Below are 13,636 nucleotides of genomic sequence, written 5' to 3'. Positions count from 1 at the left end.
AGCCTAAAAAACTGTTCCAGAGAAAAAGACACCCAACTAATTATTGCAACAGCAATGAGGTTGAAAGAACGGGGAGGTATCGTCTGTGGGTTCGAATTCTCCTTCGGCTAGCAAAAATACACATAGTGCAGCCGACAAAGCAGAGCGTGCAGACTCCCAGAGGCCCACCAAAATTGTGTCAATTCCTACCGTGCAGAAACTCTAAACACAATTGAAGGTGAAATAATTAAACACATTGGGAAAGATGCAATGCAACTGTACTGATTTTTTAAAGACACGGATCTGCGCTCCTGCTAGGTAGGAAAGCAAAAATAAGCAAAGATATCCCGGATATGATACAGGTGGTCCTCAACTTACAACTGTTCATTTACTGACCGTTCAAAGTCACGTCGGCACTGAAAAAAGGGACTTATGACTGATTTTCACACAACCGTTACAGCATCCCCCCCCATGGTCACGTGATCAAAAATCAGATGCTTTTGCAAGAAAAGTTGCAAAATGGGGCAAAACAGCTCACTTAGCAACAGAAATTTTAGGGTCAATTGTGGCCATACGTCGAGGCTCGTCTTCCATTGAAAGGTGAAAGAACACCAGCTGATAAAACCTACTATTATACAGCATTGAGACAGACCGGAAAAGAAAAGGGGGGGGGAGAGTCGGAGTCAGCAAAGCAAAGAACATCACGTTACAAGCAGAACAGGCTGTGGTTTTTAATCATATTGAAAAGTCAGTCTACGAAATACTCAGGTTTTTGTACTGAAAATTAGGGATTGTCACAGCAGAACAAAGAAATATTAGATACTGCCTTAGATCAAGTCAAATCAATCGTCCCTTAGGTTCAGGGCAGGTGGGAGGTGGTCATTGCACCATAGAAATAACATTTCCCCACCCTCCTTAACATGTAGATTACAAAACACGAGAGCTGGAAGCCAGTTGCTAAATGGCAGCAAATTTACTGGGTCGCAATCAGAATTCTGACTGCAACCCAGTAAATTCTGGGATCAAACTCGGAAGATGTTATAAGGAAATATGCAGTTTGTTACTGAGATGCAGCCTTCCCCTTAAAATTCAGCTAGAGGAAACCCAAAAAAGTAAACACGGGAAAGTCTATAAATTGAGACTACTGCAGTGTTGTCCTTCAAAGATATACCGGCTCTTTCAGTAAGTAAACAAGCCAAGTCTTTCAACAGCGCCTCCACAATGACATGCAGAGAAGAGGGTTCTAATAACTGGAACATCAAGGCACTTAAGCATTAAATGCAGAAGGCCAGCCTTTCCTCTTTGAACAGTCACGAGCAAAGACAGGCCTTTCTCTGAACAAGAAAATGCGAATGTTTAGTAGCGCGTGCACGCATAAAGCATTGCAAAAATACACGGGCTTCTTTTGAGGAAGAAAGTGTATTTTTGTCACGTGTGGCCCTGACCTGTATATCTGTGTCTTTTACAGGCTCTAGAGGTTCGAATGTTGTCGCGGCGCTCAAGCTCTCCAGGCGTTGAGATATGTGGGATATATCAAGTCCTCTGGATCCGAGAAGCACCGATCTGGAAGACAGATGAAAACAGAGGATGGGAGGCACAGAGAGAGAGTAAAACGAGGCAATGGTGTCATTTCTCCCAAAACAAAATTTAATTCCAGAGGCCTGATTAGCGTACTGCAAGTAGTCCTTGACTTACAGCTGTTCAAAGTTACGTGACATTGAAAAAAAGTGACTTACGACCGGTCCTCGTCTTTATGACCACTGCAGCATCCCCATGGTCACATGATCAAAATTGGAGCACATGTATTTAGGATGGCTGCAGCATCCCGGGATCATGTGATCCAATGTGAGACCTTCCCAGACATCTTCCAACTAGCAGAATCAATAGAGGATGCCGGATTCGCTTAACAACTGCACGAATCATTTAACAACCGTAGTGATTCATTTAACCACCTTGGCAAAAAGTCTGTAAAATTGGGTGTGACTCACTTTAACAACCACTTTGCTTAGCAACCAAAACTCGGGCCCCCAATTGTGGTCCTAAGTAAAAGCTATATGTACTCATTTTTGTTCTTAGAACTGCTACAAAACTTGGGTCGAAATAAACACGGCACAACTTTTGCTTGAAGGACCATTAAGCAACAAAACCCTCAACTGAGGAGCACAGTGTTGATAGGCTCCTAAAATATTTCTTAACATCTGCTGATTGACAGCCTGCACATGTTCCCAAAAAATATCACCGCACTGGAGTCTGGCACCACATGTCTGCCAATGTTTGAACAGCCATTTTTTTTTTCTGGCATTTTTCTTCTCCTGATTCTCGTTCGATCTGATGAAAGAAAATCTGCTTTAGAAATTATTTCCATCAGGAGAAAACTTCCAAGAAATTTCCCTGAGAGAAATTTGGTGGCTCTTTCTCCAATGAATGCCAACCAAGGCAGAAAGGATATAAACTGAGATAAATAGTGAGGATGATGTAGAAGGGAGACTTGGGGACAATGGGAGAAAAGATAGAAGTTGGAACATGGCAGAAATGGTATACTTAGGAAACAAGTGTGGTAAGACAAGGACAGATGGATGGGTGATGGATTGAATGCACAAGGAAGTTGCGCAGTTGTGGCTGTGCAAGGACTCAAGACTAATTCTCTGCTTGACGCCTCCTCCCTGCATAGCTGGGAGTTTCCCAACAGAGCTCTCTGCATCATAACTCAATCAGAGTATATTCACTGGCGGAATGGGACAATTCACCCCGGCCATCTCACTGCGCATGGCCATCTCGTCACAGAAATAGTGGCAGATAACATCTATCGCACTGAGTTATGCTGCATGGAATTGTCCGTGGCGAATGGTCCCACGGCGAGTTTGCCGTGGCGAATTGTCCTAGACCAGGGGGAGGCAACCTTGGCTCTTTTATGACTCATGGACTTCAACTCCCAGAATTCCTGAGCCAGCCATGCTGAGGGGAAAGAGAGAGGTTTCCAAGCTGAGCCCTGCTGGCTCAGGAATTCTGGGAGTTGAAGTCCACCAGTCATAAAAGAGCCAAGGTTGCCTACCCCTGTCCTAGACCCTTCACCGAGGTTTGCTCTCCAGCAATGCAATCTAGCAGCCACCGACAGTGCTTTTAAACAACCCAGGGACTTACGCTTTGACATCTGCTGTTTCTTGTGACGTGCGGGTCAGGGTCCGGGAACGCAAACGCTCCCCTGCCTGTTGGATCTCCTGGAGATTGCGTTCGACGTGAGGCAGCTCCGCGATGCCTTCTGTCTCTGCGGCCAGCTGCTCTGCCTGCTGCAGCAGCTCGCCAAATCCTTCGGCATCCATCTGCACTCCTGGACGCTACGTGGAAAGCCTAGAGAAGCAAGCAGGAGGAACAGAAGTTATAATCAAGCCAGACCAGTGTGAAAAACAGTCATAAGTCACTTTTTTCAGTGATGTTGCAACTCTGAATGGTCACTAAATGAACTGTTGTTAAGTTGAGGACTCCCTGTACATGCTGGTTACAGTGAATTCATTGGTCTATCCTACATTGTTGTATCTTACCAAGAAGCAGGCTGTGGTCTACTCTATCAAATTCCTTACTGTAACCTAAGCATACAAATATCCACAGCATTTTCTGGATCCACTAATTTAGCCACTTGATCAAAGAAGGCAATAAGGTTTGTTTGGCTTGATCTGCTTTTAACAAACCCAAAGAATGGAACAGAAATGATGGAGACCATGGCCAGCTTCACCAAACAAACCATCTGCTAGACTGCAAAGAATTTTATCTGCAAGTCTGCTTGCTGGCATGCAGCCATATCTCAATGAACGGCACTCCTAGAAATTTAGCATCAATAAAGGATCAATGGAAGGATAACTACAAGCTAAATAATGGAAATGTTCAGGTCTGGATGCAAAGATAAAGCCATCTTATTATGCTTTTGGAAATTTAGGGTTTTATTTCTCTCTTTAATTTCCTCAAAACAGCAGTAGAACTTAGATTAATGTACGCGTCTTAATGTTTTGCAGCTCTGTGGAGTGGTATATAAATAACATACAAATATATTAAATATACGACTCAAAAGCAAACGAGGATATAGTGGCATGTTATTAAACGGCACAAATTCACAAAGTCAGCCAAGATTAAAGGCAAATATGACACAACATATGGTCCTTCCTCTTTTTCTAGGGTCCAGGTCTAAGGGCTATTGAGCTTGCTCTACACAAGGGGACGTGGTTCTAGGTAAGACTGATAGATTTTTTCATACAATAGTCCTCAACTTACAGTCATTCATTTAGCAACCGTTCAAAGTTATAACAGCAGTAGAAAAAGTGACATATGACCGTTTTTCACACTTACAACCACTGTACCCTCCCCGTGATCACCAATCAAAATTCAGACTCCTGGCAACTGATTCGCATTTATGACGGGGACTCACAGGAGTCCCCTTCTTCTCTTGCCCTCCATCTTTCCCAGCATCAGGCTCTTCTCCAGCAAGTCCTTCCTTCTCATTAAGTACTTGAGTTTCAACTTCAGGATCTGGCCTTCTAAAGAGCGGTCAGGGTTGATCTCCTCTAGGACTGACCGGTTTGATCACCTTGCAGTCCAGGGGACTCGCAGGAGTCTTCTCCAGCACCATAGTTCAAAGGCCTCAATTCTTTGGCAGTAACTTAATAATGGCAGTGATTCACTTACCAAGTGGCAAGGAAGGTCATAAAATGAAGCAAAACCTGCTTAACAACTGCCGGTTTAACAACAGAAATTCTGGTTGTAAGTTGAGGACTACCTGTATTTGCCTCTAGGCCAGAGGTCCCCAACCTTTTGGGCACCAGGGACCGTTATGTGGAGAGATGTTTTTCCGTGGACCGGAAGATACGTGGTTTTGGGTGCTGCCTGCATCCCGCGGATGGGGTTTTGCTTATTTGCACAGACCGGCTGCTGGCATGCCGTGGCCCAGTGCCAGTCCACGGACCGGGGTTTGGGGACCCCTGCTCTAGGCATCCATATCTGATCCAGAAAGGTCAGAAATGTTGCAGACTATTTGGTTTCTCTTTCTAAAGCTCCAAATCTCAGTTAAAAGGTAGTTCAGCCACGCTTGAAATTCTTAATGATATTTGAGGAATATCACCAGACACGGTTTGGCCAGAAATTTAGTAACCTAATCACAATTTCTTCTAGAAAATCCAGCAGGGGTTTCCATTCCAATGTTAACACTTTTCACATCTATTCCTGTGTAGGAGTCATTTCAAAGTACTCTCAGGGAAGGAGACGCTGTGCCAAAACAGGCAGCAATCTGCTAAGTGCTTTAAAAGCCAAATTTACGAGGCTTTTATTTTCACCAAGCCAGCCTCCTACAGCAGCGGTAGATTTACTTTTCCCTCCCCGATTCCCCCGCTGTCTTCTCGGTGATGCTTTATTGTCATGTGAAGTTGGTCTAATTTGACAGCCTTGAAGAATTCCCAAGACATTTCAGCCAACCTCTCCCCCATTGTGTTACAGAAAACATTTCACAGATTAGAATGGGGGAACAGCAAGCATATTTGACAAGTCAGACAAAATGGTAAGCAATTCGTATAGAACTCCCTTTACCAAGATTCCTTTGTATTCGGAAATGAATTTCTGTGGTGGAATCCGGCAGCCCAGTTGCAGGAAAAAGACCAAGGAGGGATCCTCCCTAAATCTTCACAGTATTTATCTGATAGTTATGCAGAGTGTGCTTTAGTCTGGCAAGATTCCTGTCTATGGATGAACAGCAATAAACTTCTCTGAACAATTCATTGTGTTGTTCTTGGTTTCTTGTGCCTATAATGGTATTTTTTTTTGAGAGAGAGAGCTGAATGCCACAAAATTTCATTTTAATGCATGCTGATTATGTACATTTAAAGTGACAATACAAATTCTATTCTATTTCTATTTCATTCCATTCTATATTCTATGTTATTGCCTCTCCTATTCTATTGCCTATCCTATTGCCTATCCTATCCTATCCTATCCTATCCTATCCTACCCTATTCTATTCTATTCCTCAAATATTGGAAGACTGCTATCCTAGGCGTTCTTTTCATTAGACTAGACATTCTCAATTCCTGTAACCATTCTTGGTATGTTTTAACCTCCAGCCCCCTGATCATCCTTGTTGCTCTTCTCTGCATTCTTTCCAGAGCATCTTTTCTATAGTGTGGTGGACAGATCTGGATGCCGCATTCCAAGTGTGCTCTTACTAAGGCTTTGTAAAGCGGTACTTCATAAAGTACTGCTTTAGGACTCCGTGAGAATGTACACGGCCTCTGTTATACAAACAGCCCTCTGTTCTCCGTGATAGATACTTTGTTAGGGAAAGGCAAAAGGTAGTATTTATTCCCAGAATGTCAGGCAGACATCCGACTGCAAAGATCAGGCCGGCACCAAATAACAAGAGATCGCATGAATCTTCCCTCGGTGCAAGCCAGCATACTTTTAGCTTTAACCAGCAGCAGCCTTAGATAAGCCAATAAACAGCATGTGCAACGGAGACAGAAGCCAGGGAGGGGAGCCCAGCCATGGAGAAAAAAAGCATTTTTAAGCTCTGCAATGCAGCAAGGATCGGCATCTCCGTACAAGCTGTTGTTTCCCCCCTCTGGCAAAGAGCAACAGCCTCTGCTGGCAGACAGGGTCCAAAGCAGTGATATTCTCCCTCCGATAAGGCTGTGCCTGCCAATTTCGGAAGCAGCAGCAGCAGCAGCATTGTGTCTGCCTAGAACGGCAAATGCTGCTTTGATTTGATTCACTCCCCTTTATTTTATTTTACTTATTTTTTTCATTAACTACCACGCGGGAACAGCAGCAGCACCACAGCAGCAAACTTCCCATCGAGCAACAGAGGCGACGACAACAAAGAAGGCACAGCATAGCACACTCTTCGGGATTGTTTCCGCCAGGGCACTTCCTCGCTCACGTCCCTGGAAAGCGGCTACAAATGGGCTAAACGTACAAATTCCTGTTGAAGCTAGAACAAGAAGATGAAGGGGAAGTGGGGAGGTGCAGAGTGGTTGCTACTCAGTTATCCAAGTGCAGGTATTCCTTGACTTACAACCGTCTGTTTAGTAACCATTCAAAGCTAGAACAGCCACGGATGTTCCCATGAAGTTCTAAAGCGGCATTTTGTAAAGTACCGCTTTACAAAGCCTTACTTGGAATACAGCATCCAGTTCTGGTCACAATATAAAAAAAAAGATGTTGAGACTCTGGAAAGCTATAAAGTGACTTATGACCGTTTTTCACACTTATGACCGTTGCAGCATCCCCACAGTCACGCGATTAAAATTCAGATGCTGGCAACTGGCTCTTATTTATGACTGTCGCAGGTTCCCGCTGCCGTATGATCTGCTTCTGTGACCTTCTGACAAGCAAAGTCAGTGGGGTGAACCCAGATTCAACTTAACAACCGTGTTACTACTAACTTAACAACTGCAATGATTCATTTAACAACTGTGGCAAAAAAAGTTATAAAATGGCGCAAAAAATCAGAAATGTTTTGTTTAGCAACAGAAGTTTTGGGCTGAACCGCGATCACAACTCAAGGTCTGCCTGTATTTATAAAAAAAAAATAGTAAAGGCAGGATGACAAACAAACAGAAATCAATGAAAACTTTATTTTTTTACTGTGGGCTTTTAATCATAAAAATAAACTCATCGAACTTGTACGCTGCCCAACTTGCAATGCTGCAAGACATAAAAAATAACAGTTGGCAAACACAACGCTGTGGGTCGTTTAGCAGTGGATTATTATTATACTGTATACCACCTTCGATCAATAATATATTCATTGAACATAAGTGTAACGAACAAGCAAATTGCAGGAGATTTCAATCAAGCACATATGGCACAGGATACATTGAACTAAATTTAAAAAAAAAAAAAGCATTGTGTTCCAAGCAAGCAAGGTCAGTTTTGTAAATACACAAATATAAATTAACTCAAAGGCTCATCAAGTTCTGAGCTGGAGTCAAGATTTTTTTTTAAAAAAAAAAGTTCTAGCAGAGAATAATTTAAGGGGTGGATCAATGTTGGCTCCCCCCCCCCCCATGTCTGTTTAACTGGCTATTCTCCAACTCTTCTAACTTCATTGGGCCAATCTAAAAGCTTTCTGTCAACATACAGGTTAGGTTGTTATTTTGTTGTCTGTTGAAAAGTAGCAAGAAATTCTCTTGTCACTATTTGGTACTTTGTTACCAACTTTCAGCACAATCATCTCGAGCAGCTTGAAAAGGCAGAATCAATCGCTTATGATATAAATTAATATTTTAGAATGGCCCTCGGCCCTCAGGTATATCTGAAAGCAAAATTAAAACGGATAAAGCAATACAATCAACATCCTATGATAGAACATTTTATGCACATCCGACAATTATGCCACTTTCTGCTTTACTGGTAGAATGGAAACATGATTCAGTGAGAAAAAGTAATAAAATTAATCTGTTAGTATAGATGAAATGAAAAACCTGATTGTGGTCACATTAACCAGCACAAGAAAATCGGTATGGCAAATATTCAAATGTCAGCGTAGCAAGGAAGAATACATTCAAACAATTTTGGATATGGGAAAGTGATTATGTTACTATAAATAAAAAATTGGTTTGGAGATTGCTTGCTTCCAAAGTAGATCGATCTCATATTTTAAGATAACAGAGCTCATAACTGTGCATTATGGAGTCTCCAAGAGTCTCAAAAGAGAGATTCAGTAAATATACTTAACTTTTGCATGAATTAGGAGGGATGCACAAGCTATTTCTCACATAAATTCTGAAATCAGAATCCCAAGACCCAATGTTAATTTCCAGCTTTGCAACTTTACTCCAAATATAAATTATAGGGAAACAGTGAGGGAAGGAGGGTGTGTATCTTGATTTGATGCGTGCAAGCTTCAAATTGGCTGGTCATGTGAGAAATAAAATGCTGATCTAAGATGGTTTTCGATCTGATCCAGTAGGACTGTCATAACGTGGAGGGGGAGGGGCTGTACCACATTCTGAACTGATTCTTTGATGTTAAGGTAACTTACTATCTTCCATGAGGCTAAACAATAAACCTATGCACGGATTGGTGAACATATTCCTGGAACTGCAAATACAATTACAACTAGCTAAGGTGTTAGATGTGAGTGTGAATAAGAAGACAAATTTAGCAGGAGCTACCCAAATCAGTGTAGACTCATTCAAGCATCTGATCCAACAAAAGCCACTGGAAGAAACATAGAACAGAATAAGGAATAATAAAGTGGGAAGGGACCTTGGAGGTCTTCTAGTCCAACCCCCTGCTCAAGCAGTAGATCCAATACCACTCTGGCCAAATGGCTGTCCAGTCTCTTCTTAAAAGCCTCCACTAATGGAGCACCCACAACTTCTGGAGGCAAGTCATTCCACTGATTAATTGTTCTGTCTGGAAATTTCTCCTTAGTTCTAGATTGGATCTCTCTGTAATGATCTTCCATCCATTACTTCTTGTCCAACCCTCAGTTGCCTTGGAGAATAGGTCACGCCCTTCTTTTCTGTGACAGGTCATCAAATACCGGAAGATTGTTATCATATCAGCTCTAGTTCATTCCTTTTGCTAGACATACCTAGTTCCCTTAACCCAGTGCTTCTCAATTATTTTCTGTCATGCCCCCCTAGGAAAAAGAAAACATTTCACGCCCCCCCCCGCGCGACTGTAAATAGTATCATTTCCGGGTCTAAAAGTCACACGGGCAGGTTTGGCCAATCAGGATAGAGCATCATGTCTATCCAATCGGCTGCTACTGGGGCTGCGCTGGGACAATCAATGCCGTGTGGGACGCCGCTTGCGAGTGAGTCGGATGATCCGATCTAGAAATCCAATATGACAGTATTTGCCGAAGTCAAACGAGCCCCCCTTTACGGAGCCTCGCGCCCCCCCACTATTTGAGAAGCATTGCCTTAACCCAGGGATCTTCAAACTTGGCCCTTTTATGACTTATGGACTTCAACTCCCAGAATTCCTCAGCCAGAGGAGAGTTGAAGTCCACAAGTCATAAAAGGGCCACGTCTGAAGACCCCTGCCTTAACCGTTCATCATACAATTTAGTCTCTAGAACCTTCATCGTCTTTATTGTTCTTCTCTGCGCTCTTTCTAGGGACTCAGCATTTTTTTTCTTTTTTTTTTTTTGTATCACGGTGATCAGAATTGGATGCAGTATTCCAAATGTGGTTTCACCAAGGCATGGTGGAAACAAAATGTTGGAACACAAGATAAAGAATGGATCTGGATATCAGCTACCTGGGTATAGGCAGCCTACATCATTATTAGTTTCCAACCGGCAGAAATGGGAATGCTATTACTCTTTAAAAGGTAACAATCACTGCCCTAGCCTGCATGACAGTACGAGAAATGCTATTAACTATCTGAAAATGTCTCGGTTCCCCATCAAAGACCAGAAGACATTTCCTAGCATGGCTCCAAAGAGCCAGTTATTTTTAATGAGATTTTTTCTCCCCTAAATATGAAGTTATGAAGGGGCCATAATTCCCCCATGCTGGCTCAGGAACTCTGGGAGTTGAAGTTCACGAGTCATAAAAGAGCCAAGGTTGCCTCCCCCTGCCCTGGGGGATGCTGCAACCATCCTGTGAAAAGTCACTTTTTTCAGTGCTGTTTTAACTTCAAATGGTCACTAAACAAATACCAATATACAGTATATACAGCATTTTGGATTTCATGCCGACTTAAAAAAGACAGGAGTGAATTGGGGAAGGAGGGCGTGGCAGTGATGAAGAAGTCTCCGATTCCGTTTCCATTGTTTCCAATGAACACGCGTCTGTTGTCTAATGGCTGCTTCCCCCCCCCCCAACTGATCGAGAAACATAGCCTTTCTTTGAAAACGACAGCTTTTAAATATTTTCCAGACCATCTACAGTGTGTGGGGGGGGAGAGTTTACTGCATTCAGGAGACTGCAGACGAGACTCTTGATGTGACTGTTCAGCACAGGAAGATTAGCAGAGTCATGAGCCCAGGAAATTTGAGGAAACAGCTGCAGCAGCACAGATGGGGGAGAGAGAAAGAATTGGAATTCCAAACCAATACTGATCCAAAATCTAAGTAAGGCAAGGTTGCTTTTTTTTTTTAAATGATCTATCACTAATTGTTGCTGCAGCCACAAATTACACTCTAGCACAAAATTATTCATTGTAAGCTCTCCCAAAAACAAAAATTTAAAAAAAAGGAAAAAAATAGCTGGCTTTTATTTAACGATTAGCCCTTCTGGAAATATAAGCTTAAAACAAATGGATCGGCTAAAAAAAATTTCTTATTAGGCCGGGGAAGGATGTATAAAATCAAACAGTGGAGAGACCACACAATCTATTGCACAGGTAGTCCTTGATTTACAACTGGTTACTTAGCAACCGCTTGAAATACCTCCCCAGAGCTACTTACCGTACGACTCGGTTTCGAATTCTGACAGCCGCCCCCTCCATGGTTATGCGTTAACATTTTGAGCAGCTGCCAACCGGCCCACATTTACGACCGTTTGCATCATCCACAGTGCCATCTGCAAGAGTCGTGACGGGTTTCCCCCCCCCCCAGAAACTGGTATTTCCTTCTAGCTTAATGACGGGCACAACTTATGACCTAATTTCATTAATTACAGTTGTAAGTTGAGGACAACCTGGCACTTTCAATTCTAGTAAAGTTTTCGGTGCTCAAAAGGACAGAAAGTGAGAAAGAAAAAGGCACCCAGGAGTATGGCCAATGGACATGTCATTGCTGGGGGGGGGACATCAAAAATAAATAGAAAAGAGACACATGAATAAGCGGAGTATGGGGAAAGCATGAGAGAGTCCAGCTCTGCAGAAGTGTCTCATACTCAAACCCCCCCAAAAATGGGAGAAAGTAATTAAGATAAGGCCATGGCATGTTTATCCTTACTGCAGATTAAATAAAAACATATGAAGAACAGTTGCAGGAATTGGGTATGTCTAGTGCAGTGAAAAAGAAGGACGAGGGGTGACATGATAGCAGCGTTCCAGTATCTCAGGGGCTGCCACAAAGAAGAGGGAGTCAAGCGAGTCTCCAAAGCACCTGAATGAAGGCAGGTCAAGAAGCAACGGGTGGAAACTAATCAAGGAGAGAAGCAACCTAGAACTAAGGAAGAATTTCCTGACAGTGAGAACAGCCCAATCCAACTCAGTTGTTGTAGGGGAAAATGGGAGGAGGAAGTGCGATGTTCAATGCCTTGAGCAACCATAAAATGAATTTTGCCTATCATTCATAAAAGGTTATGTTAGTTATACAATGCCACAGGTCTTACAAAATCGTATTTGGGAAGTGGGTTGCACATGAAATACCAAACCTCTCAACTTAAAGAGCTGTCGCAGAAGATGCACACCAGCCAGCCAGTCTGCCGTGATGAAAAAGGAAGGTGTGCATTCTATTAAGCACTATGCATTGCCCGCACAACTTAGGATTCATCAGAATTCAACTCTGCAATGCAGGCCTACCTGGTGAACACGTATAATTGCCAGGGGTCGATGCCTATTTGAAATGCAAACAAGCCCAAGTAGCTTTAAAAAAAAATGGCCCTTTGTAACTCGAATGCATAGCCCTGTGCCCAGGAAGAAGAAAGATGGTCCATTGGTCCTATGTACTATTTTCTGAAGCTGCACATCTCCTAATCACAGAGAACTTCATGAATTATAAGAGCAAATCTATATTCCTTATAGTCCAAGGAAATTCAAAGTGTGCCCTAAAAATGTTAAAAGCTTCCTAATTAATAATGTGGGCTTCAAAGAGACACCAAAGGCATGCGAGCTGAAACAAACAAGCTCTTGCAGAGACGACTCCTCTCAAAATATTGGAATAAGGACTGTTTATTCCAGCTATCCGAAATTCATCACAATGTACAATGCTTTATGAAGTTCTTCTGCCATAGAAAAAAGCAGAAGGAAAAGGGGGGGGGGAACAACTATCATTTTAGCAATGTAATATAAATGCAAACAGAATAGAATTAGTGGCTTAGCATAATTTGAGATATTCCCATAAAGGGGAATATGCAACACTGAAGCCATTTCAGATAAGATAAAGTAGACGCTGATTGATATATGCTTAAAGTGCCACCATATTGCAAAGGCAATTATGTTTTATTAGCATTTTCTATAGGCTACCCTCAGGTTTATTTTTCTGACAGACTACCTTTTTGGTTTTTCAGGTTTAAGGGGATGGTTTGAGCAAGTGGCTGGCAAGCATGCACAGCTCTATTTCCACAAGCGGCGTGCATGTGCCCCTGCCGCTCACATAAATGGAGTGCACACACGTTTGCCTACTGCTCACAAGTGAAGATGTGCATGTGCATGCATGCTCACCAGCCATTTCCACAGCCCAGTTGCAAACCTCTCATGGGGATTCCTATTTTAAAGGAAAAGCAAAAAATGCTAATAAATTTAAAACAATGGACTATTCTAAAGAAAGGATATTAAAGAATGCCAAAGAAGCAGAAACACCAACCAAAAATACTAAAATATACATGGGAGAGAAAACAAAATACTGTGAAGATAATCTTTATTAGTTCATTTTCTATCACATATTTCCTTGAAATGGTAATATGACATATTGTACATTGTATGAGTGCCTTGATTTCCCCACCCACCCATCCTCAAACTCCCCCCCCCCAAATTCTGAACTTGGTTAAAA

The 13,636-nt window shown here is 42.4% G+C and overlaps 1 protein-coding gene across 3 annotated transcripts in view; it reads right to left on the bottom strand.

Annotated features, from left to right (window-relative positions):
* Nucleotides 1-13,636, bottom strand: part of NUP93 (nucleoporin 93) — an 82,321-nt gene that overhangs the window by 66,084 nt on the left and 2,601 nt on the right. For all 3 annotated transcript variants that reach the window (XM_039353835.1, XM_039353834.1, XM_039353836.1), the window contains 2 exons: nt 3,121-3,327; nt 1,425-1,542 (listed from right to left, as the gene is read on the bottom strand). In XM_039353835.1, coding sequence (XP_039209769.1) covers nt 1,425-1,542; nt 3,121-3,299 — 297 coding nt within the window. In that variant the 5' untranslated portion in view covers nt 3,300-3,327. The remainder of the gene's footprint in view (nt 1-1,424; nt 1,543-3,120; nt 3,328-13,636) is intronic.

The sequence above is a fragment of the Crotalus tigris genome, unplaced genomic scaffold (genome assembly GCF_016545835.1).
Source record: "Crotalus tigris isolate CLP2741 ecotype Arizona unplaced genomic scaffold, ASM1654583v1 scf7180000018525.42219311030:4301911, whole genome shotgun sequence".
NCBI lineage: Eukaryota > Metazoa > Chordata > Lepidosauria > Squamata > Viperidae > Crotalus > Crotalus tigris.
The sequence above is the reverse complement of the archived record's forward strand: the minus strand, read 5'-3'. Positions and strand labels throughout refer to the sequence as shown.